At 52.1% G+C, this 21,475-nt stretch overlaps 3 protein-coding genes across 3 annotated transcripts; 1 reads left to right on the plus strand and 2 right to left on the minus strand.

The window, feature by feature from the left end:
• The first annotated feature begins 769 nt into the window (after positions 1-769).
• On the plus strand, positions 770-5,018 carry MUC21 (mucin 21, cell surface associated). Its single transcript, XM_053914357.2, has 3 exons — positions 770-1,108; positions 2,883-4,267; positions 4,608-5,018. Exons 1-3 carry the CDS (start codon positions 1,045-1,047, stop codon positions 4,791-4,793), a joined length of 1,635 nt encoding a protein of 544 aa, XP_053770332.1. The 5' UTR covers positions 770-1,044; the 3' UTR covers positions 4,794-5,018.
• An 8,259-nt stretch (positions 5,019-13,277) lies between these two features.
• Positions 13,278-14,523, minus strand: C11H6orf15 (chromosome 11 C6orf15 homolog). The gene is given in 6 exon segments (XM_024558108.2): positions 13,278-13,528; positions 13,531-13,929; positions 13,932-13,997; positions 14,000-14,099; positions 14,102-14,235; positions 14,460-14,523. Coding segments are annotated over 6 exon segments (1,014 nt in total).
• Positions 14,524-16,460: 1,937 nt separating this feature from the next.
• Positions 16,461-20,621, minus strand: CDSN (corneodesmosin). Its single transcript, XM_045192980.2, has 2 exons — positions 20,465-20,621; positions 16,461-18,694 (listed from the first exon to the last, which is right to left on the minus strand). The coding sequence occupies exons 1-2, from the start codon at positions 20,559-20,561 to the stop codon at positions 17,169-17,171; spliced, it is 1,623 nt and encodes a 540-aa protein (XP_045048915.2). The 5' UTR covers positions 20,562-20,621; the 3' UTR covers positions 16,461-17,168.
• Positions 20,622-21,475: the final 854 nt, after the last annotated feature.

The following is a 21,475-nucleotide window of genomic DNA, read 5'->3' on the forward strand; positions in this document are numbered from 1 at the left end:
TCCTAATGTGGCCTGAGGTATAACCCACCAAGAGATGCTTCTTTGAGGCTTATGATAAAACACATCTGTAGGATCCCAGGGTGGAAAAGCTCCAATGGGTTTCTCTGCAAACCAGCCAGAGGGGAAGTTCTGGGTTGAGGGTCACAAGCAGCCTCAACCCAGGACTGGCAGGTCCTCTATTGCCTCTGCGGTCTGGCAGGTGGTTTGTTCCTACAGATTCAACACTCTGCCTGTGCCTTCAGCCCCCATGCCTGAGAGACCACAGAGATGGCCTTATTGATCCCTGGATCCCGCTTCCCCTATTCATTCAATGCACATCGTTAAACGCCTGCTGCACACCACCAAGCTCCATCTGTCTTCTACCCATAATTGAGGGGGCCCAGATCTCTCATTACTGCTCTTTTTGAGTCCCATATTTCTGTTTGCTTGAGAGATGTGGGAGCCTGTCCCCCTATCGCAGTCCATTAGGGCTTCCTCTTTGCTGAAGCAGGCACATAGGACTCCCAGACCAGGAAACAGACGTAGAACAGGTTTCTGGCCCCAACCATGCCTCAGAGGGTGGGTCCCTTCCACTCTGACAGCCTTGATCTCCTTGTCCCATTCTACTTCCTGCTGCAACCCAGCCCAGGGCCCTGTCTCATGTGATCATCCCCCTTTTAACCTTCCTCTTGACCCCTAGTCTATTCCTTCCCAGGCTCAGTATTGTTTTCTTAGCTGATCATAGTTGGCAGAAGAACAAGTCAATGTTCTACCTCCTCCCCAACCCATATGAAGCTATAAAGGCCCCTGTGGCTCTTCCATGATAAAGAGGCAAGAGTGTCACATGGAGGAAGGTTAAGGAAACCAGTCATCCGGTCTCTCACTCCATCCCTGAACTCACGGCTCTTCCCAAGAGCACATATGTAGGAGATCCAAGCTCCTGGAAGCTCCAGCTTTTATCTCTTCACCTTGAACTCTCCTTATTCAAGAATACTGCTCGTTGACGTCTTGGCTGCTTCTGGGATCAAGCTATTTTGCTTTCTGGCCATCGAGAAACAGATCAAGATGCAGAAAGGAAGCATTCCCCTTAAGTATTTGTTACTATTGCATCTCCTGCTTTTAAACCATGGTAAGTGATTTTCTTTAAAAGTGGTGGTCTAAAAACCTTTGAGGGGTTGTGGAGTGGTGCCCACTACTTAGAGCAGCTGTGGGGGTCCTCCATAGGACTGTGGTCATTTCCTCCAGTCACCTCAGTCTGACAACGAATTGCCAGGGAGGCGGCCCTAGCACAGTGTTAAAACTGGTCTTCGATTGCCCGCATAGGAACTGTGGCTCCATCTGTGATCTGTGGACTTGGGAGAGCTGTTTAACTGCTCTGCGCCCCAGTTCTGCGTCTATGAAGTGGTTGGACCTATGTGATGTGGCTGGGGGTGCTAAATAGTAAGAATGAGGAGAGTTGATTATTTTTAAAAATATCACCCACCTAGTAATCTACAAACCTAACTTCTGTCCTGTTCCTAGCCTAATTCCACATCAGCCTAAATTAATCTCAGACCAAGGAGAATAGGATTTAAGAGTCAAAACTGATTCTCACTCTGTCTCCATAGTCCCAGCATGCACACCCTCCGTGGGCCATCTCCTACTGCACAAGCAGAAAGCGCGACTTCTTAGAGAATTCATCGCTTTGAGTCAAAACGAGCCCTCTTACCAGTCTGACTCCTCTGTCCTCCCAGACTTCTCAGGGCACATCCACTCTCTCGGTCACATGGCACCTCGACTTTTGGTCATCTCGGTTTCCTATTTAGTTTTACGCACGATTCTGATCTTACCCCTAATTTGCATACCATTGCAGAATTGGGGACTTTTCCAAAATAGAGCTATACTCTAATTCTACACTACTTCGAATAAGACTAAGGAAAAAATATACACATGCCGAGTGCGGTGGTGGGCATCCACGTCGCAGGTAGTAGTAAAATGAGCCACAAGGAGATAAATACAGGCTCTGGGGAACCTCAGTGTCTTTGTGCTTCAGTGTAGTGAGGGGCAAAACATAGGCACAACCTTAACTCCAGCTGAGCCTGCAAGAACTTTAAAAACTACCCTATACTGTGGGCCTTGATATGGTCCTTAGTCCTGGGACAGCTTATACATTTAATCTACACATAACCTGTTCTTCTCCGACCTCTGCCACAGTGCCCAGGAGCCCCTGGCACTTTAACGCAGATAGAATAACTCACTCCTTTAGGAGAGACAGATATCTGAGCCCCACCTCAAACTCTGACTCATTTAGTCTGGGGTTGCTTGCGTAGGAATCCTCATTTTCACCAAGCTCTCCAGGTGATCCGAGTGTCGGTGTCGTCTGAGTAGCAGTTTGAGAAATGTTCAAGAGGGAGCAATACACCTTACCTTCAAGTTAATAATCAGGATATACTAGTCTAAGCTGGGTCCTACAAGTCCTTCATGAGAATTTTCATCTGTACTAGACCTTGTAGAGCAGATTTTGGAATAAGCTTACTGCCCGTGAAACTAGGCAGGTAACCCCTGTGCTGGGCCTGTATGGAGAAGGTGCTAGAGGATGGTAGCTGAAAGTGCCAGTTCCACAGCCTGGGTTTACATTCCTTTTCTACTACTGACCAGCTGTATAATTTGGGGCTAGACTCACCATTTCTAAGCCTCCGTTTCTTCATCTTAGCTGGTCATAACAGTAGTACTGATTTCATAGGCCCATGTGGGCATTAAGTAGAATTATTTATGTAATGAATTTAACCAAGCTTTGAACAGTAAGTATATATGCTTTCTGTCCCTCTGCCTCCCTCCCTCTCTCTGTCTGTCTCCCATCCTCTCTCGCTCTCTCTCTCTGTATATATACATATGTATTTGTCATCATTTATCATTATAATCAGGCACAACCAACAGTGATAACAGCACACCTGTCAACACTACACCTGATGTAACCCCCAGGGGGACCAGTACATCCACCTACACTGGACCCAGCACAACACTCAGTGGGGCCAGCACAGCCTCCAGCACTGGATCCAATGTGACCTCCAGTGGGACCAGCACTGGGTCCAGCGTGACCTCCAGTGGGACCAGCACAGCCCCCAACACTGGATCCAGCATGACTTCCAGTGGGGCCAGCACAGGATCCAATGTGACCTCCAGTGTGACCAGCACAGCCTCCAGCACTGGATCCAGCGTGACCTCCAGTGGGACCAGCACAGCCTCCAGTACTGTACCCATTGGGACCTCCAGTGGGACCAGCAGAGCCTCCAGCACTGGATCCAGCGTGACCTCCAGTGGGACCAGCACTGGGTCCAGCGGGACCTCCAGTGGGACCAGCACAGCCTCCAGCACTGGATCCAGTAGGACCTCCAGTGGGACCAGCACAGCCTCCAGCACTGGATCCAATGTGACCTCCAGTGGGACCAGCACAGCCTCCAGTATTGTACCCATTGGGACCTCCAGTGGGACCAGCAGAGCCTCCAGCACTGGATCCAGCGTGACCTCCAGTGGGACCAGCACTGGGTCCAGCGGGACCTCCAGTGGGACCAGCACAGCCTCCAGCACTGGATCCAATGTGACCTCCAGTGGGACCAGCACAGCCTCCAGCACTGGATCCAGCGTGACCTCCAGTGGGACCAGCACAGCCTCCAGCACTGAATCCAGTAGGACCTCCAGTGGGACCAGCACAGCCTCCAGCACTGGATCCAATGTGACCTCCAGTGGGACCAGCACAGCCTCCAGTACTGTACCCATTGGGACCTCCAGTGGGACCAGCACAGCCTCCAGCACTGGATCCAGCGTGACCTCCAGTGGGACCAGCACTGGGTCCAGCGGGACCTCCAGTGGGACCAGCACAGCCTCCAGCACTGGATCCAATGTGACCTCCAGTGGGACCAGCACAGCCTCCAGTACTGTACCCATTGGGACCTCCAGTGGGACCAGCACAGCCTCTAGCACTGGATCCAGTGGGACCCCCAGTGGGACCAGCACAGCCTCCAGCACTGGATCCAGTGGGACCCCCAGTGGGACCAGCACTGGGTCCAGCGGGACCTCCAGTGGGACCAGCACAGCCCCCAACACTGGATCCAGTGGGACCTCTGAAGGTTCAGACTCACCGTCTCCAACCGGAATGTCCACAACTTCCCACAGTCACAGTACAAGTACTGCTACTCCAACAAGTAAAGTGGTGCCCGATGGGTCCCTGAAGCCATGGGAAATCTTTCTCATCACTCTGGTCTCAGTTGTAGTGGCTGTGGGATTCTTTGCTGGGCTCTTCTTCTGTGTGGTGAGTGCCTACTAAGTAGGGTAGTGCCTGGGGAAGGAGTAGCAGGAACCTAGCAAATGGGTCTGAATAGTAGGGGAACCAGGCTGGGGGTGAGCAGGGAGAGAGGGAAGATCAGGGAGCGTTACTACAGAGAAGTACCACGATGTGGCCCGAGGAGCCAATCAGTGTACAGGGAACTATTGACCTGACGGTGAAGAGGCCAAAAGGAGGGAAAAGGCTGCAGGAAGAAGCATAAGATAACAGTGATGATTTGAGCGGGGAGAAGGCTCCAGAAGGAGTCCATGGTGAAGATTTGGGAGAGGGCATATAATTTTGAAAATATTCACATTTCTTTTTCTAGAGAACCTACCTGGCCCCGAGAGACATCTTTCACACAACTGTCTACCACCCCCACGACCCCCACCTAGGCCTGGGCCCTGAAGAGAGTCACAGAGCCCACCACAGGCTTAGGCGGAGGCCCAGCTGGTTCTGGAGATCAGTATCCTCTGTAGCTATGGAGATGACAGGGCCATACAACGGACCCTGAGCCGGGCTGAAGTCAGAGAGCCACGTTCTCCATGGAGGAAGCTCACCTGAGGGACTGGAGACCTAAGTGTCCTTTCATTTGTCCCCAGAAGTCCCCTCCCAGCTTTGGATCTGTGACAGCCTTGGAGAAGATGCTTCTTCCCTGTCTGTTGTTTTTACCAGACATTGGAAAGAAGAGATGCTTATGGTCATTTGGCTAAGAAATAAACACAACCAGAATAAAGGACGGAGAGGCCTCTGTGTCCACATAAGCGGGTGTCTGCTGCACTGACGTGAGCCTCCCAGTTATGAGCGAGAACTCCCATGCGGCAGCTGTAAAGCACCTGCCATTGGAAATCTCCACAGCAAAATCCAGAGACCTCAGTCATGTGTCCCCCTTTTCCAATTCTTGTCCCAAGTAGGACCCTCGCCCAGGATCCCTAAGACTCACTCGGGCTCCCAGGGGAGTGAGTTGGGAGAAACGAGAAGGGAGGGCCTGGGGCAGGATCCCGGGAGTGCACTGAGTAGGCCTGTGGTGCAGAGGTCACGTGCGGTACACGGGGCTCCCAGAGCACGGCGAGGTGCCGGGGCACAGGGTGCTGTGGGCCGGGCGTGCTCCCTTCACGTCCCAGTATGCAGGGCCTTCACACTTGCTCCCGACCGGGGCTGCTTGTCAGAACGGAGATGCTAGTTGGCATATTTCTCTCAGAGTGAGCCCTTTGGGAGAGAGAGGAAGCCCTTCCTGTCTTACCAGGCAAGGTCTTTCTGGCCTGAACCTTCCTGGCTGAGGATTAACCTTTTAAGAGGCTTGTGATGTCCCCTCCTTGAAGGACTGCACGTACGCTTTTCATGGGTGCAGGCGACCTGGCCGCCTGAACCTACAGGCCTTGGGGGACACAGGGAGCTGCTGTGGAAAGCCAAGTTGCCCTGGATCCCATGAGGCAGGGAGAGTGCCCCACCTGGGACAGAGCCCTCAGGAGAAAATCAGCAGTTTGCTGGTGGCTTCACCCCAACTACTACAGCGGAAACTGTTTTTTGCCTTCCAGCACTCGCTGGGGGGGGGGGGGGGGGGGGCGGGTTTCGTAAATCCAAACAGCTGACCCTAATTAATGAGGCTGTGCTAAGCCACAGGCAGGCTAGTCATCATGCCCTCACTAAGCGGGATCCAGCAACCAGAAGGAGACGCTGAGCTGAACCCCCTGCCAAGGTGCTGCCCACTGGTGTGAGCTGTGGAGAGAATGGGAAAGATGTGAAAACATGTGAAAGTAACTGGGATAAGGCAAGGCAATCCATCTAGGCAATTAAACATTGTAAAACCTGATTTTTCACATTCAAAGTCGTAACACATGAACTGGAAAAGACTGGCCACTGCTGAGAGTAACATTAGTAACCTGGACGAGCAAGTGGGAAAAAATAGCTCCGTTAGACAAACTACAGAGATGAGAACCAGCAGGAAGTGGAAGCCAGGGGAGGGCAGACTCAGGAATACCCACATGCGAGAAACAGGTTCAAAACGGAGACAAAAGGAGGAAATGGATGAGAGGAATGAAGGAATAATAGAGAAGAAAGGGTTGAGCCCACAGATTGAAAGTCCTCATTAACTGTAACTCCTTAAATACACTAAAAGCCACTGACCGACTTGCCTACTTCAAACAGGTGAACTATACAGCAGGTAACTGTATCTCAGTAAAGCTGCTGCCATATTACTACCAGGCATTTTAAAAATGTGTAAATAAAAATCTTGGTTGCTAAAGATAGATCACGAATGACTCAAAGCAATGGGCACTTGGTAACAGGCAGAAGGGAGGAAAGCAAGGCGAGCAAATCATCTTGCGATTAATTCGCTAGTTGTGTTACTGTGAATACCTCGCGGCTCCCAGAACCCGGCGTGTGTTTATAGTTAGAAAGCATTGTTACTCCACTTTTGTCACGGAACACACTCCCCCGAACACAGACGCTTTAGCCTGGCGAAGCCCCGGCTCACCGAGAGGCAGTCGGGGAAGTGGGCAGGTGAGGCGCTGACCTGCCAGACCTGGGCTTTGCCCTGTTGGTCGGGTACGCTGCTCTTCGAATGGGTCTGTCCCGTGCTCTTGGAGGTGCACGAAGACTTTCTAAAGAATATTATGCGGGTGGGGGATGTTTCACAGAAATCGCTTTCCAGATCTTCAACTTCCATATATATACTTGCCTAACACTGACCTGTCCGAGAAGACTCTGTGGTCAGAGGTCAGACTATGTACACTCTTCTAACTCCCCTCCACAGCCGCCCACCTCTTCTCTGGTCCCTATTATTATAGAGAAAATGAAGGGATACCTCAAAAATGTCTTCTGATTCAGGCTTTATATACCCAGAGTGGGGCTTCATGCCCTCACCCGCCTCGTATAAATTCCTTTCCGGGGCTAAATGGTGGGTAATGACTGGTAATTCTGGCACATGTTCAGATGTTCTGTATTCAGATATATTGCAGAGCGAGGTCCGGCAGTGACAAAACTCTGTGTAACAAACTGCTCTCTCCCGTCTGTGTCAAAGACCACGCCCCTGCTGCGGGAGCCTGTTGCGAAAGTAGGCCGGGCGGCCCCCTCGACGGTAACACAGGCGGCAGTGCCTTTGCTGACCTGGGTGAGAGCCACCTTATCGGTCTGTCTGCGTATTGCAGGGTATTCAGGACTCGTAGAAATTTGCTGAAACGCAGAAACTTACATGAAAGCCACGTGCCGGGCTTGTATATACCATCCTTTGTGAGGAGAGAGTCGCATTCACCAGTTTCTTGGTCTCGGTTGCCGTTGTGTATTTTGCGTGATTTCAAGGAGAAAAATGTAACTAGTTCCACATTTACTTCCAATGGATTAACGGTACATCTTAAGATGAAAGGAACACAGAGAGGCCTTACAGCATGTCAGCTAAGAGCACAGATGGGGAGCTAGAATTTTTGGTCTCAAATCTAAACTCCCTGAGGCCTTGCACAAATTCCTGAATTCTTCCAGACGTCAGTGTGCTCGTCTGTAAAAATGAGGGAATAATGGACCCACTTCAGAGTGGCTGTGAAGCTCTTAGAATCGTCCTGCATTATTAGTACGCAGTCTACAAATTTTGTAATTTTGTATATTAGGTAGGTTCTTGTTTTACATTTTCTTGAAAATATGGAAAAATATTTCGTAGAAAAAATATTTTTATTTACTTCTCACTGAAAGGTTATTGAGAAATGTACCTTTTAAAGTCACAGGAAACTTAAAAAGTTTATAAACGTATCTTTTGGTACAGAAAAACACGATGACCAGAAATATCTTTTAAACAAAAGAGATTAGAGTGGGCCAAAGGGTGTATTCAGAGAGCAGAGGGAACTCTGTGGGTGGGACAGTTGAGGAAGAACTTGCTTAAATGCTATTAAAAAGGGAAATGGTGGGTACCGAGATGAGAAGTGTTAGTGTCCATTTGAAACATTTTAAACAGCAATAGAACTTCCTTATTATCTCAACATCTACATTTACAACATGGTAGACATTACACGTTTAAAATTATGAAATGTATGGTACCTAGTTTAGGTTAAACATAAACCAGTGAGGGGATGTGTGGTTTTTTCCTGCACAAATGGTGCTGTAGCTGTGTGATGAAGGCTGAGCAACACCCCACGGTCTTCACCTCCAGCCCGAGGGCGACTCCCACCCTCGGGGGCCAGCCTGGAGGAAGACAGGTGGCAGGCAAGGATCCTGTTGGTTTGTTTTTCACAGAAGATCTTGTTTCTTTTTGTTTCATTTATTTTTTCTGATAAACCATATGTAATAGGGGAAGGTAGCTTTGAGACTCCTTATAATGACAAGAACTAGAGTTGAAGATACACTAAAATTAGAACGAGAAAGCAGGTCCTGTCTGGCAGGTTGAGGAAGATCTGGGGCAGGACATGGCAGTGAGGAGCCGGAACATGGGGATTTTCTAAGGAAGACTTTCAGCAGGAGACGTACGAGGATGAACTTCAAACCCACACTGCATGTTCACTTTATACGAGTGGTTGAATCTTATACAAGATTCCTCACACTGCGGTGGATGAATCTCTTGCTCTCTCAAACACACGAAAGTTCTAAGCCCTCAGCTCTCGTGAGCTCTTTCCTTCATATCGTCACAACTGACTCTCCAAACACGCACTCAGAATATGGTCTCTGACCAGTCAGCTCCGCGAGCTCAGCCCATTCCTGACTCCGTAGTTTTCCTTCTTCACACTGCTCATGCCAGGCCTCCATAGCTTCTGCGGTCTTTTTTCTAGGTTCTTTCCAGCAGTGCCAGATCCGGGTTTCCAAACAGAACGAGGGTGGGAATAGGCACTCTGGTTGGAAGAGCCCAGAGAAAGGATCACAGCTGTGTGCTGCCCTGCGTCTAGGAGAGAACATGCTGGAGAAGACCTCCAGTCCCCAGCTTCCCCAAAATGAACACCTGTTGACCTTTAAGATCTACTTGCTTCCTTTTCTTTCTTCTCTTTCTCTTTCCTCCTTTACACAGGCTGCCTGCTTTGGAAACGAGGCATACACTCAAAGAAAACAGGCTTCTGATCATTTCTGGTTCAAAGGGTGGTGTCCTTCCACCGGACACTGATTCCCTCCCTGGGCCTGCCCCCTCTGCTCTGGCTGACTTGCCTTCTGCCGCCTTCGCTCCTGCAGGGACCTCCGTCCGAACAGCCCTGAGCTGCAGAGTAGGACACAGAGATGCCCCTCCCTGGGAAGGGAGGACCTGGAGCTCTGGCCAGTATAAATGCCTCAGATATGCTCACAAGAAAAGAGAAGAAAGCTAGAGGTCAAACTCGGGCAATCTGTAGAGCATCCCAGCCTCCACCCCGGGAGGCTCACCTTGGTTCCAACTGGCCTTCTGAGTTTGCCCTGCAATATACTTCCCTTCAAGGCCCTGGGGGTGTGCCTCTTGCCTCTGCCTCTGCAGTTCACCTTCCTCTGGGACCTAGGCATTCTGCATGAGAACTTCCCCTGGGCATCACTTCAAGAGGAGGAGAGGGAACATCTCTCCTGATTTCCTGGTCCTGTGGCTACTGCTCTTTGGAGTCCTGGGTAAGTGACTCATGAGTTAATGAGGAGAAAGGTATGGAGGCCATAGGTCTGAGATGGGGGTCCCAGTCCAGGCATGACTCCTCTTCCAAGAGCAAAAGCAAGCCTCAAAGCAGCCTAGGTACAATGCAGGCCTGGTTCCCCACGGGAAAGCCAATCTGTGGGCATGGGCCCCATGTTCCACCTCACGCCTGTCGGTTTTCAGAACCAGGGCTGAGCTACATTCGCCATTGCCATGCGGACAGGTTCCCTGTAGCTTCTTCTATCAATTATGTGTCTGCTTATAAAGCAGAGATGGGTTCCTTTTATCTCCTTACTTTCATCTGTGGTAGCAGAAAAGGAAAACATCGGGAGAAAGCCACGTAGCCCACTGTAAGTATGAACTTCAGCAAGAGTCAGAATGTCTGACAAGGGATGATGTCAGGGGCAATAATGAGAAAAAAGGTGGTTTTAGTAGTAGGTACCAAAGTAATACAGTAACCAAAACATCACTAAGAAGGAGAGCTAACAAAGTCACCAATTCCTCATCTCCTAGAAGACTATGGAGATTGCCCTACTGATTGTAACAAAGTACAAACAAGGGATGCATAAGATTGAATGATGCTAATGGATCAAGTCAGTATACGGTAACGAGAGGAAAAATGTCCTGTGCAAACCTGGTCAAGGGGGGAGGGGAGAGGGACGCAAAAGAGGGAGAAGGGGAGGAGAGAGAGAGAGAGAAGAGGGAGGAGAGAAGGGGAAGGGGAGAGGAGGGGAAGACAAAGGAAAGGGAAGGGGAGGAGAGGGAGTGGGAGGAGGAGCAGTTCACGCTGGTGGTAGCAGCGCTGACCTGAACTGTGAATTGTGCAAATAGGCTCATTTCCAGCCAAGACTGAAGCGGTCAAAACGCAGTTCCTAAGATCACTGAAACCTCAGTGTGGAGTAAAACTAAAAAACACCGACATCCTGGGAAGGTAACCCAAGAATACAAGAAGGGAGAAGAAGACAATGAAGCAATAAGTTGAAATCCATGGTACTAGCCTTTTGTAGCTGATTTTTAAGGGTGGTAAAGTGATCAGTTTTTTGGTCATTACAATGACTCTTGCATTTGTTTGCTTCTTAGGCATTTAAGTCATTTAAGAGAATCTTACATATCAGATTTGAGATTTTAATTAAATGTTTAAATTAGTTTCAGTGTGAAACAATATTTAATCTTTGAATAAATTTAGTTTATTAAATCCATAAATTTTCATGCAGTAGCTGGGTATGTTGTTTAATGCTTAAATATTTTTAATATATTTTATTGATTATGCTATTATAGTTGTCAGATTTTTTCTCCCCTTTATTCCCCTCTGCCCTGCACACCCCCTCCCACCAGCATTCTCCCCGCTTAGTTCATGTCCATGGGTCGTACATATAAGTTCTTTGGCTTCTCCATTTCCCAACTATTCTTAACCTCCCCCTGTCTATTTTGTACCTACCATTTATGCTTCTTATTCTCTATACCTTTTCCCCCATCCTCCCCTTTCCCCCTCCCTGCTGATAACCTTCCATGTGATCTCCATTTCTGTGATTCTGTTCTAGTTGTTTCCTTAGTTTGTTTTTGTTTTGGAGTTTTTTTTAGGTTTAGTTTTGATAGTTGTGTTTGTTGTAATTTTACTGTTCATATTTTTTATCTTCTTTTTCTTAAATAAGTCCCTTTAACATTTCATATAATAAGGGCTTGGTGATGATGAACTCCTTTAACTTGACCTTATCTGAGAAGCACTTTATCTTCCCTTCCATTCTAAATGATAGCTTTGCTGGATAGAGTCATCTTGGATGTAGGTCCTTGCCTTTCATGTCTTGGAATACTTCTTTCCAGCCCCTTCTTGCCTGTAAGGTTTCTTTTGAGAAATCAGCTGATAGTCTCATGGGAACTCCTTTGTGAGTAACTGTATCCTTTTCTCTTGCTGCTTCTAAGATTCTCTCCTTATCTTTAATCTTGGGTAACTTAATGCAGATGTGCCTTGGTGTGTGCTTCCTTGGGTCCAAACTCTTTGGGACTCTCTGAGCTTCTTGGACTTCCTGGAAGTCTATTTCCTTTACCAGATTAGGGAAGTTCTCCTTCATTATTTGTTCAAATAAGTTTCCCATTTGTTGCTCTTCCTCTTCTCCTCCTGGCACCCCTATGATTAGGATGTTGGAATGTTTAAAGTTGTCCCAGAGGTTCCTAAGCCTCTCTTCATTTTTTTGAATTCTTGTTTCTTCATTCTGTTCTGGTTGAATGTTTATTTCTTCCTTCCGCTCCAAAACATTGATTTGAGTCCCAGTTTCCTTCCCTTCACTGTTGGTTCCCTGTACGTTTTCCTTTATTTCACTTTTCATAGCCTTCACTTTTTCCTGTATTTCCCTCCTCCAAGCAAGGATTGGGGGAGGAGTGCAGCAAGAGTGGTGGCTGAAGGGAAGGTGTCCCAGTGGCAGACACTGGGACAGGAGACTTTTCCTTGAGAACACCCACCTCGCACTCAGTCGGGCAGCTCCCCACCCTCCAATTCTGGTGTTTATCTTCTTTCTACTTCCTCCCCCACAACCTGCTCTATTTTCAGAACCTGTAGCAATTGCCAGGTGTGCACACACCTGGACCACTTCAGTGAAGCACATGCATGGCACCAAACACCTGGCATTCTGGAGGCTGGTCACCCCCAGCTGGCTCCTGCTAACCTCCCTCGGAGCTTTCTTAGAGTGACCCTCCCCACTTTACCCCAACACCTGTGCAATAATGATGAGCTCCTGGGAAAACCAAAGGGAGGACAGAGGCAGCAGTGTGACAAAAAGTCACACTTGGGAATAAAAGCATCACATGTACCACAGGTAGGGCTGTCGGCTCAAAGGCTTTCCTCCCCCTTTCCTTCTTCCTGCCCTGAGGTCTGCTGCTAACCCAGCAAATGTCCAAAGTCTGTGGTTCTCTAGGCACGATGTAAGGGAGGAGGTCAAGGCACCCTTGGCTTCCAGAAAGCTTGACTTCCTGGGGAAGGAAAGACAAGCATAGACAAAATGACATTCTCTGATGCTGTTTCAAAGGGTGCTCAACCCCACTTGGCCCTGGTACCAACTTCGTGGACCTCACCTTCCCTCCTGCCAGAGGTGCCATCTCAATTACTCCTGCTGCCCCTCCTCCCCTTGTCAGATTCCAGGACAATTCTGGAACCAGCTCTCCCACCTGGCCAGGTGAGACCATGAGGCTCGACCCCCAAATACCTGGGCTTTGATCTTTTGCAGAAGATGAGAATAGCAACAAAGTGTCTGGAGGTCCCTAGAGAGACTTGTTGATGGCTGGAAAGTGGGAATGGACAAAACTCACTTCAGTGTGCACCCAGAAGCAAAGACACCGCGAAGGAGCAGATTCAATAACTGCTTGTGTTTTGTTGGTGGTCCGCATGGGGGTGCGGGGCCTGCGAAGAGTGGAGGAGGTGTGGAAACCCACTGACTGACTCTTGACTTAGATCGTACTGCAAGGCGAGGGAGCAGGGCCCCCTTGCTGACTTCCACCCCGCGGCTTGCTGCTGCCATTCTCCTCACTCCACAGCCACCCAGGGTTTTGAGAATTGGGGAAGCCAGCTGGGATTTTCCCCAAAGAGCCAGGAGGATGGTGAACTCTGGGAGAAAATGGATTATGAATGCCTGGGTGTAGATGAATATTCCCCCAGCTGGTACCTAGATCCTGATTAATATTCCCCCAGCTAGTACCCGATACCAATCAGTATTTCCCCAGTTGGTACTTGGGTATTGATTATTGATACCCCAGATTCCCACAGGGTGAGGCATGGGCTTGGTTCCCCATCCAGTTCTAGGACCTGCACCTCCCCAGGACACAGTGGGAGTCAGCGTCCCCCAGGGGTGGCCTGGCAGAAGTGGCTGTTGAATCCTGTTGATGAGAGACCAGGGTGGGCATTGGCCAGGGATTTCTCCCTGGGCTCCCAGCACATTAGAACGGGGTGGCCATCTAGAATCGGAGTCCTGGTGGAGGAGTAAAGCCACAGGTGAGGGTGCTGCAGAGCGTTCCAAGGACCCCACAGGCAAAGGACTGTCCCCCAGAGGGAGGATAGCCGCATTGGAAGGGAAAGAGGGTTCTTTGGGCAGCACTTCCCCAGGCGGTCCTCCACAGCAGCCAGAATCGGATAAGGATTCTCAGAGGGCCAGGAATCCATGGAGGGCAGCAGCCAGGTGGGGGCCACCTCTGAACCTCAGGACCTCCTGGTTGGGACTCATCTAATGGAATAGTATTGGGCTTCAGAAGAACCCTTGCTAAATCATTAGCCCCCTGGGATCTGGTTTGGTGTGATGATGTTTGGGGTTGGAGGGCCTGGTCAAGGAAGGTTGTCCAAGCAGAAGCAATTTGGTGCCCAAGTCTTGGGGAACTTTCTCCTCCACTACACTGATGCTCCTGACAGAAGGACCTTGGGGAAAAGGAAGAGGAGACAGCCAGTGACCCACAGCCTCCTCCCCTGACTCCTCAATTCCCTTGACTTTGAATGTGTTCAGTTCACCAAAGCCAACTCTTACTTCCCACAGGGACCCAAGTCACCCAAGTGTCCCCCATGTTGCCCTGACCATGCCCTTAATTCCAGTTTCCCAGGCACCCACGACCCTCCTCCTTGAGTGCTGGGCCCAGCCTATGTACCTGAGAGGTGAAGGCCTATCAGGAGCAGTCCCAGCAGAGCCTGGCACCCACCACAGCCCTGCATCGTGCTCAGATCTAGCATCTGCCTCGGCCCTGAGACAGCCAGCCCTTTATCTTAGTAGTGGGGTGGGGGCCACAGAAACAGACTGGCCCCTGGTTGTGGAGAAAATAAATCTCCACACCCCATTCCTCATTCCTAATGCAGCCTGTGTCAACAGGTGCCGCCTGAATGTCCCAGGGAAGCTGGGTGTTCCCACCTGGCTCCTCTTCTCCAGGCCCCTGCCCCTTCCTGACCCACTTGTCCTGACTCACAGCTCATCACTGGTGGCCAGCTCTACCCTTCCCTGGCCCCATGCACCAAGCACACCAGGCCCTTCCCCTTGAGGTCTCAGCCTCTTCATTGCCGTCTCACAGCAGAAGCACTTGCTTCCCTTCTCTTTCTCTTTGGGATCATTCTCTCCTCTAACGGTAGAGCAGGGTGATTTAATGCTATTCCCAAATGGCCATTGTTAAGGCTGGGTGATGGGAGCATAAGGATTGTTTAACTATTTGTCTCTTCTTAAATACATTTGAAACCTTTACAACAGAAAGAGTTTAAATGCCTTTATTCTCTCGGTGGCTTCCATGACACACCTAGAGCAGACTTTCCTGGTTGCATGGAGTCTAAATTTTACTGCTGAATTTTATCATTCTGTCCTCACCCCAGCTCCTGCTGGCCAGTTACCAGAAGAGCGAAGAACTTCTCTCCAGAACCGGCCAGTGGGCCGAGGGCAGCAGCCTCTCGGGATGATATCCACCAGTTTTGCAACTGCTTTTGACCTGGACCAAACCAGAGACTAGAGGAACCCCGGCACCAGAGGCTGTACCCCTCCTGCAATTGCCACCCGCAGCCTCGGGGGCCTGGATTCCTGTCACTGACGGCAGTCCAGGGACCAGGTGCTGAGGGTGAGTCCACAGTGACAACAGAAACAGGACTGTTCTGGAGCCTCCCTCACCTTCACCCAACCCTGCAGGTTCGCTCAGGTGCCCCAGATCAACTCTGATCAATGCAACACATTTCTGCTGGTTTGGGACTGGGAATTTCAACAAGAGTCCTAAGTTCTGGACCAGCTGACACCATCCCAGGAGGAGGGAATGGCTATATTTTAGGGTAGGGTAAATTCCTTTGCAAGCAAGCAGAGTAAGAGGTGGCCTGTGCCTTGTGGGGAGGCTCTTCCTATGCCCACAAGCACACTCCCTCTCCCCTCCTTGGGATATGAGAGCTTCCTGGGCTTCCTTGTCCCTGGCCTTTCTCCAGGACATGGTCACATGTCCCCACTTTCTCTCCCCTTCCAGGGAGGCAACCTCCCTCCTCCACTGCAGTGCGCTGTTCTCTCCCCTCCCACAGCTGTCACTCTGGAACCACAGCAGAGGCAGCAAGAATGTAGAAGTGAGGGGCACTGTTGGCTCTGCTGTCCCACTGGCTGGGACACTTTCACGCAGGCCGGTGAGTCACCGTGCTTGGCTGCACACCTGTCATGCTGTCATCCTCGCTGTCTTGTACTCCCTCCTCCCCCACCTCCCAGAGCAACACCTGCCTGGACTCCCACTTAGTCACCAGGAATCCCGTCTGTCTTGTCATCTCCTAACCTTCCCAAGGTTCCAGCTGTCCCAGAAACCCAGGAAATCCATGCTCGCGGCTCCCGGAGGGATGGAATCTAGAAGGGGAGGCAAACTAATGGCAGAGGAGATGGAGCTCGGGTAGGGGGGAATGGGAGGAACCAGGTGAGTGGGGCGTGAGGAGAGAATGGACTTCCTGGAGCAATGACAGAGGAGAGATGTGGGAAGAGGACCTGCGAGACCAGGCGACCTCTGCTTTCAGTACAACAAATATTCACTATTGTCCTCCTTTGTGGGAGGACCTTATGAATGAACATGGGGCACACGGGACCTCTAGAGGCATAGGAGAGCACCATCGAGGTCATAAGAGGACCCAGGACTCCAAGGAAGCAAAAAGTCAACTTCTAGTTCACACAGTTTATTGAGACATCTGTCCAGGATCTAAACAGCAAGGAGACTGCTTGGGTCTCCTCAGGCCCTGTGCCTCCCTTACACAGGGCAACATCTAAAAACGAGGGAAGTGGCAGCCAGGACAGGGATCGAGATGGAGACCTGGAGAGGCCAGGGGGAGTGTTGGAATTCACAGAGCGTGTGGGGAGCTCGAAAATGGAGGGCGGGAGTGGAATGGGGGTGGGGGTGAGAACTCACAGCAGGTTGGTTGACCAGAGGGCAAAGAGAGGTCAGTGAAAAGTGGTAATTATTTTCAGTGGTTTGGACAGTGCTTTATCCATCAAAGGGAGAGAGAGAAGATGACTTGCCTGGGCACTAGAGTTACTCGGGGTCACTTCAGGGTTTCCCAGGCGACAGTCTGGATGGGCAAGATTAGCCAATGGACTGCCACGTCTCAGAGAAATGGCAGAGAAAAGGTAGGGAGTGGACACGGGGCAGGGGGTTGCTGAAGGAGGCTGGGATCTACGCAGCTGAGGAGAACAAGGGAAGGGATTTGACGCCCGCAGTCTGGGGAGATGAAGAAAGAAGACGTGATAACGGGGAGTGTGCCACACCGGGCAGTGGAGGAAGCCAAGCAGCTCTCTGGGGAACGTCTCCCTGTGTGTGTGTGTGTGCATGTGCGTGCGTGCACGCACCACACACGCATGCCGCAAAAGTGACTTACGAACTGCCGTGTAACTGTCCCTGGGGCAGGAAGACTTTAGGGTCAGCTAGCTGGGGCCCCAGGGGCTTCACCTGGGCCAGGATGTCCCGGATGGAGCGGCAGGGCATCTTCCCAGAGCTGCCGCAGGGCTGGGCAACAACTGAGGGATCAGGCTGGGGAGAGCCGTCGCGACCCCCACTCGACACTGAGGAGGAGACAGAAATGCAAGGGTTGCCAGCAGAGCTGGACTTGCTGCCACAGGGCTGAAGGATGACTTTGCTGCTGGACTGGGAGGTGGAGCTGTGGCTGATGGAGCCCGTGCCAGGTGGGGAACAGGGCCCCTGGGAAACACTGCCGCAGGGATGGTAGCGTGACTCAGAACTGCCAGAGACACTGGCGCTGCTGTGGACTCCAGAACCGGAGAGGGAGCAGGGCCCCCTGGAGCCTGAGGAACCTACTGCACAGGGCTGGACCCCACCCGAGCCCACTGGCTGGAACACGATGGCGGAGGAAGCGATGCTGGCGCTGGAGGAGCTGTGGCTGGGGATGATGGGATTGCCGGAGAAGTATTTGCCCTCAGAGATGGGGGACCCGGCTGCAAAGGAGGGCACCCCTGGGGAGCCTCTGACAGGGTTATCTTTGGTGAAGTATCCCACGGGGTAGATTTTGCCCCCACTGTAAGTCATGCCTGGGGCCAGATAACTGCTGGAGGAGTCACCCACCACTTCGTAGCTGCCATACTGTCCATCTACAGAGGTGATGGGGGGACAGGGTTTGCCCGAAAGGCCACCGTTGCTACAGGGGGCACCCTGAACCACGCCAGGGCCACCAGAGCCGTGCTGCTCCACCACCACCACCACCGGCCTTTGACCCCCTGACACGGAGTGAGAGCTGGAGATGTAGGAGCCAGAGTGTGAGACGACAGGCCCCCCACTGCAGGGAGAGTCGGGGACATCCGAACTACAGGGGTGTAAGTTAGAGTTGACCCTTTGGCCACCACTGCTGGACACCCAGGAAGCTTGGGAAACAGAGGAGCTTGAGCCTCCTCTGGACTGAGAAGAGTTTATCACGAAGTGGGAAGAACCACCGTTGGTTGGTACAGCTGGTCCAGACCCCGACTGGAAGCTGCTGCCCGACTGGGAGGAGCTGGAGCCACTGTGTAGACTAGAGCCAGACCCAGAGGAGTAGCTGTCCTGGGAATACCCTGTTCCTGGCTTAAATAAAGATCCTGAAGAACCACTCTGGACAACACTGGATCCACTGGAGCCACTGCTGGAGCCACTGCTGAAGCCACTTGAGCCACTGGAGCCACTGGAGCCACTGCTGGAGCCACTTGAGCCACTGGAGACGCTAGAGCCACTGGAACCACTGGAGCCACTGCTGGAGCCACCGCTGGTGCCACTGGAACCACTGGAGCCACCAGAACTGGAAATGAAGCTGCTGGAGCCACCCTTCCCAACGAGACAGGGGTCATTGGGAGAGGTGATACGCGTGGGGTCCTTACAGAGGTCTGAGAAAGTCCCAATGCTCTTAGCCAAGGTCCCTGGTGAGGAAAGTCATGGTTAGTAAGGACCTGGGAGACTTGGCTTTCTCCCTCACCTTTCGTGCCCATCTCTGTCACCTGTCACTCTGATTTCTCCTTAGATTTCCCCTTTTCTGCCCCACACTCTCCCAGGCTAGGGAGAGTCTGGAGCAGGAAAGGGAGGGAGAGGCTGTTGTCTCTAAAAGAAAGTGAGACGATAGAATAAGGACAGTTCCATTATTCTAGGAGGGGGAGGGGAGGGGCTGAATATCTGCCAGAAAAGGAAAGGAGACTGCAAAGCGGTCCTGAAGGCTATTCGTGCTGTAAGACAAATAGCCTAGAGGACTGGCCCCAGGACAGCGGGGCCGGGAGAGGAGACTGAGACCGGAGGTGGGCGTAGATCACCAGTGAGGGAACCCCATGCGAGATCCCGGGACCAGATGGGCCGGGAAGACACAGGCAAATCAACACGGGAAAGAGAAGGCCGGTTGCCGAGGGACTTAAGTGGAGGGCAGGGCACTTAGGACTATGGTCAGCAGCTTCTTTGTGAGAGGCCAGGCTTAGATGAAGGATGGAAACTGCAGAAAAGCTGGGTGGGGGTCAGGATGCGGGGGCACCCACTGTTGCTTCAGCCCCCATTTGCACTGCCCAATGGGACACCTCCCCCTCAGCAACCCTGCTCTCCTGGCCCAGCACAGGGACACTGGATGGAACCTCCTGGGAGGGTCCTGACTGGCATCAGCTTCTCCCTCCCAGACCTGCTCCCCTTGCCCAGCCGTCAGGTGAGCAGCTGCCTCCCCTTGGGCTGCTCCTGCCTTCGCCTCCCTCCTGATGCAGAACCAGCTCTTTCTGACTCACCCTCCACCCTCCACTGCCTCTCCCCCCCTTCCAGTCCCAAGGGGTGTGTGCACAGAGCTCGCTGAGGTTCTGTTTGCACATTTGGAGAAGCTGGGTCTGCCCTCCCTCATGGCGTCACTGTGAGCACTGAGTGTGACCATGGATGTGACCTGGCTTGAAAACAAAGCATGACACATTGGGATGTGTTGCTGCCATCGCTACCCAAGCCTGCTACCAACAGCCAGGTCTCACCATCTGTGATGGCTTCGCTCCCTCTTCAATAAAAAGTTCTCTGCACCCCTCCTCACCAAACCCCAGCTCTCCCAGTAGCCCCGGTCAACTGTCCTCCTCTGCTCCCCCAATGCTGCGCAACCTGTCCCCCCCCAGGGGCCATACAAGGTCACCACGAGTGTCCAGCCAATGCCCCTTCCTGGGGTTTGCGTATGGCTTTACTGTGGATCTGCGCTCGAGCGTCAGGATCTTCGCGGGCAGAATAATAAATCTCATGTGGTTCCTCGGAAGGTTGAAAGTGCTAGAAAATGTTATCTGGCACATAAAGGAGCTCATAACTACAAGGGTAGTTATCGTGACTTCAATATCCAGTCTTCACCTTCTAGAACTCAGCAACAAAATTTTCATATCGCCCTCTAGAACTTCCAAAGCACCGTCACATACCTTATTTGAGACTCACAGAGAGAGTGAGGCCAGGTGTTATCATTACCTGCATTCTGCAGTTTCAGAAACTGAAGCTCAGGGAGTCTAAGTCCCTGGCCCAGGCCGCAAGGCAGTAAGAGGCGGCCCCCAGCTCCCAGTGTCAGACTGCAGTGCACCTCCCCCCAGGCATAGTGCGCCCCAGGTGTCCCCCAGCGCAATCCCCCCAGCCTTCCCTCACCTGGGGTCCACACCCTCCTTCCCATCCACCCTCGATCCCAGGCCACCCTCCCTGCCTCCTACCTGGCAGGAGGAGGCCAGCCAGCAGCAGGGCCATCACCCCTTGCCCTCCCACGCGCCCCGTCCAGGGTGCCTGTGAGGAGCCCATCCTGGACTTCATGGCCTTCAGACTGCCGGCAGCTGGTGGACACCCGGGCCTTTATGGCAAGGCTGGACATTCTCTGGGCAGGAGTCACTGTGGGGAGGGAGGGGACAAGAGGGCAGGGCCCAGGGGAAGTTGGTGTGGCAGGAGGAGCTGAAGTAATCGGTTGGGGTATCTGCCCACTCAGCAGCAGAGGCGGCTGCTGTGTGAGGTGCCGGTGGCCACGGCCCTGATAGGTCTGCCCCTGGTCCTCATTGCCTAACCCAGAACCTGGCGCTCTGCCCCAACAGTGGCTGCCCACTCTGGGGAGGCTACTCTCGCCGCGGGTCCAGTCACCTGGCTCCCTCAGTCTGCTGCCTGCCTTCCCCATGTTGGCCTATCCAACCCCACATCCTCTGGACCAGCATCTCAACTTCCCCTCCTCACCGGTTCTCTGCTCTGCACCCACCCCACCCTCCACAACTGCCTGGTTAACCATGTTCCCATCCACAGCCCCTGGGGATCCACCACTCTCCTCCAAATACAAGAGTCTGAACCCCACCCCTGTGCCACCTGTCCTCACTGCCCGGGGACTGTGCCTGCCACACACTTATCAATGTTCCATCAGTGGGCGAGCCTTTTCTCCTTAGAAACTGGGAATCTGCCTTCCAAACCCAGCTCCTTGACCTCTCCCTTCTGGAGCCTCCGGGGACAGCATGAGGGGTGTTGGGTATCAGGGCCTCATCCTGGGCAGAGGCCTGGGCTGGGTACCTCTGTCATAGCTGGGCCTCAGTCACTCACAAGCCACTCACTGCCCCTCCCCCACAGCTGGTGACATGACTGCCACGGGTGAGCCAGAGCCTAATAAGACTAATTGGGAAGGTGGTAGCCCTGACTCCCATTAGCTGGCTCCTGGGTCTGGGTGAGCAAACAGGAAGCTGCCAGCTCCAGTC

The sequence above is a fragment of the Desmodus rotundus genome, chromosome 11 (assembly GCF_022682495.2).
Source record: "Desmodus rotundus isolate HL8 chromosome 11, HLdesRot8A.1, whole genome shotgun sequence".
In the NCBI taxonomy this organism is placed as follows: Eukaryota; Metazoa; Chordata; class Mammalia; order Chiroptera; family Phyllostomidae; genus Desmodus; species Desmodus rotundus.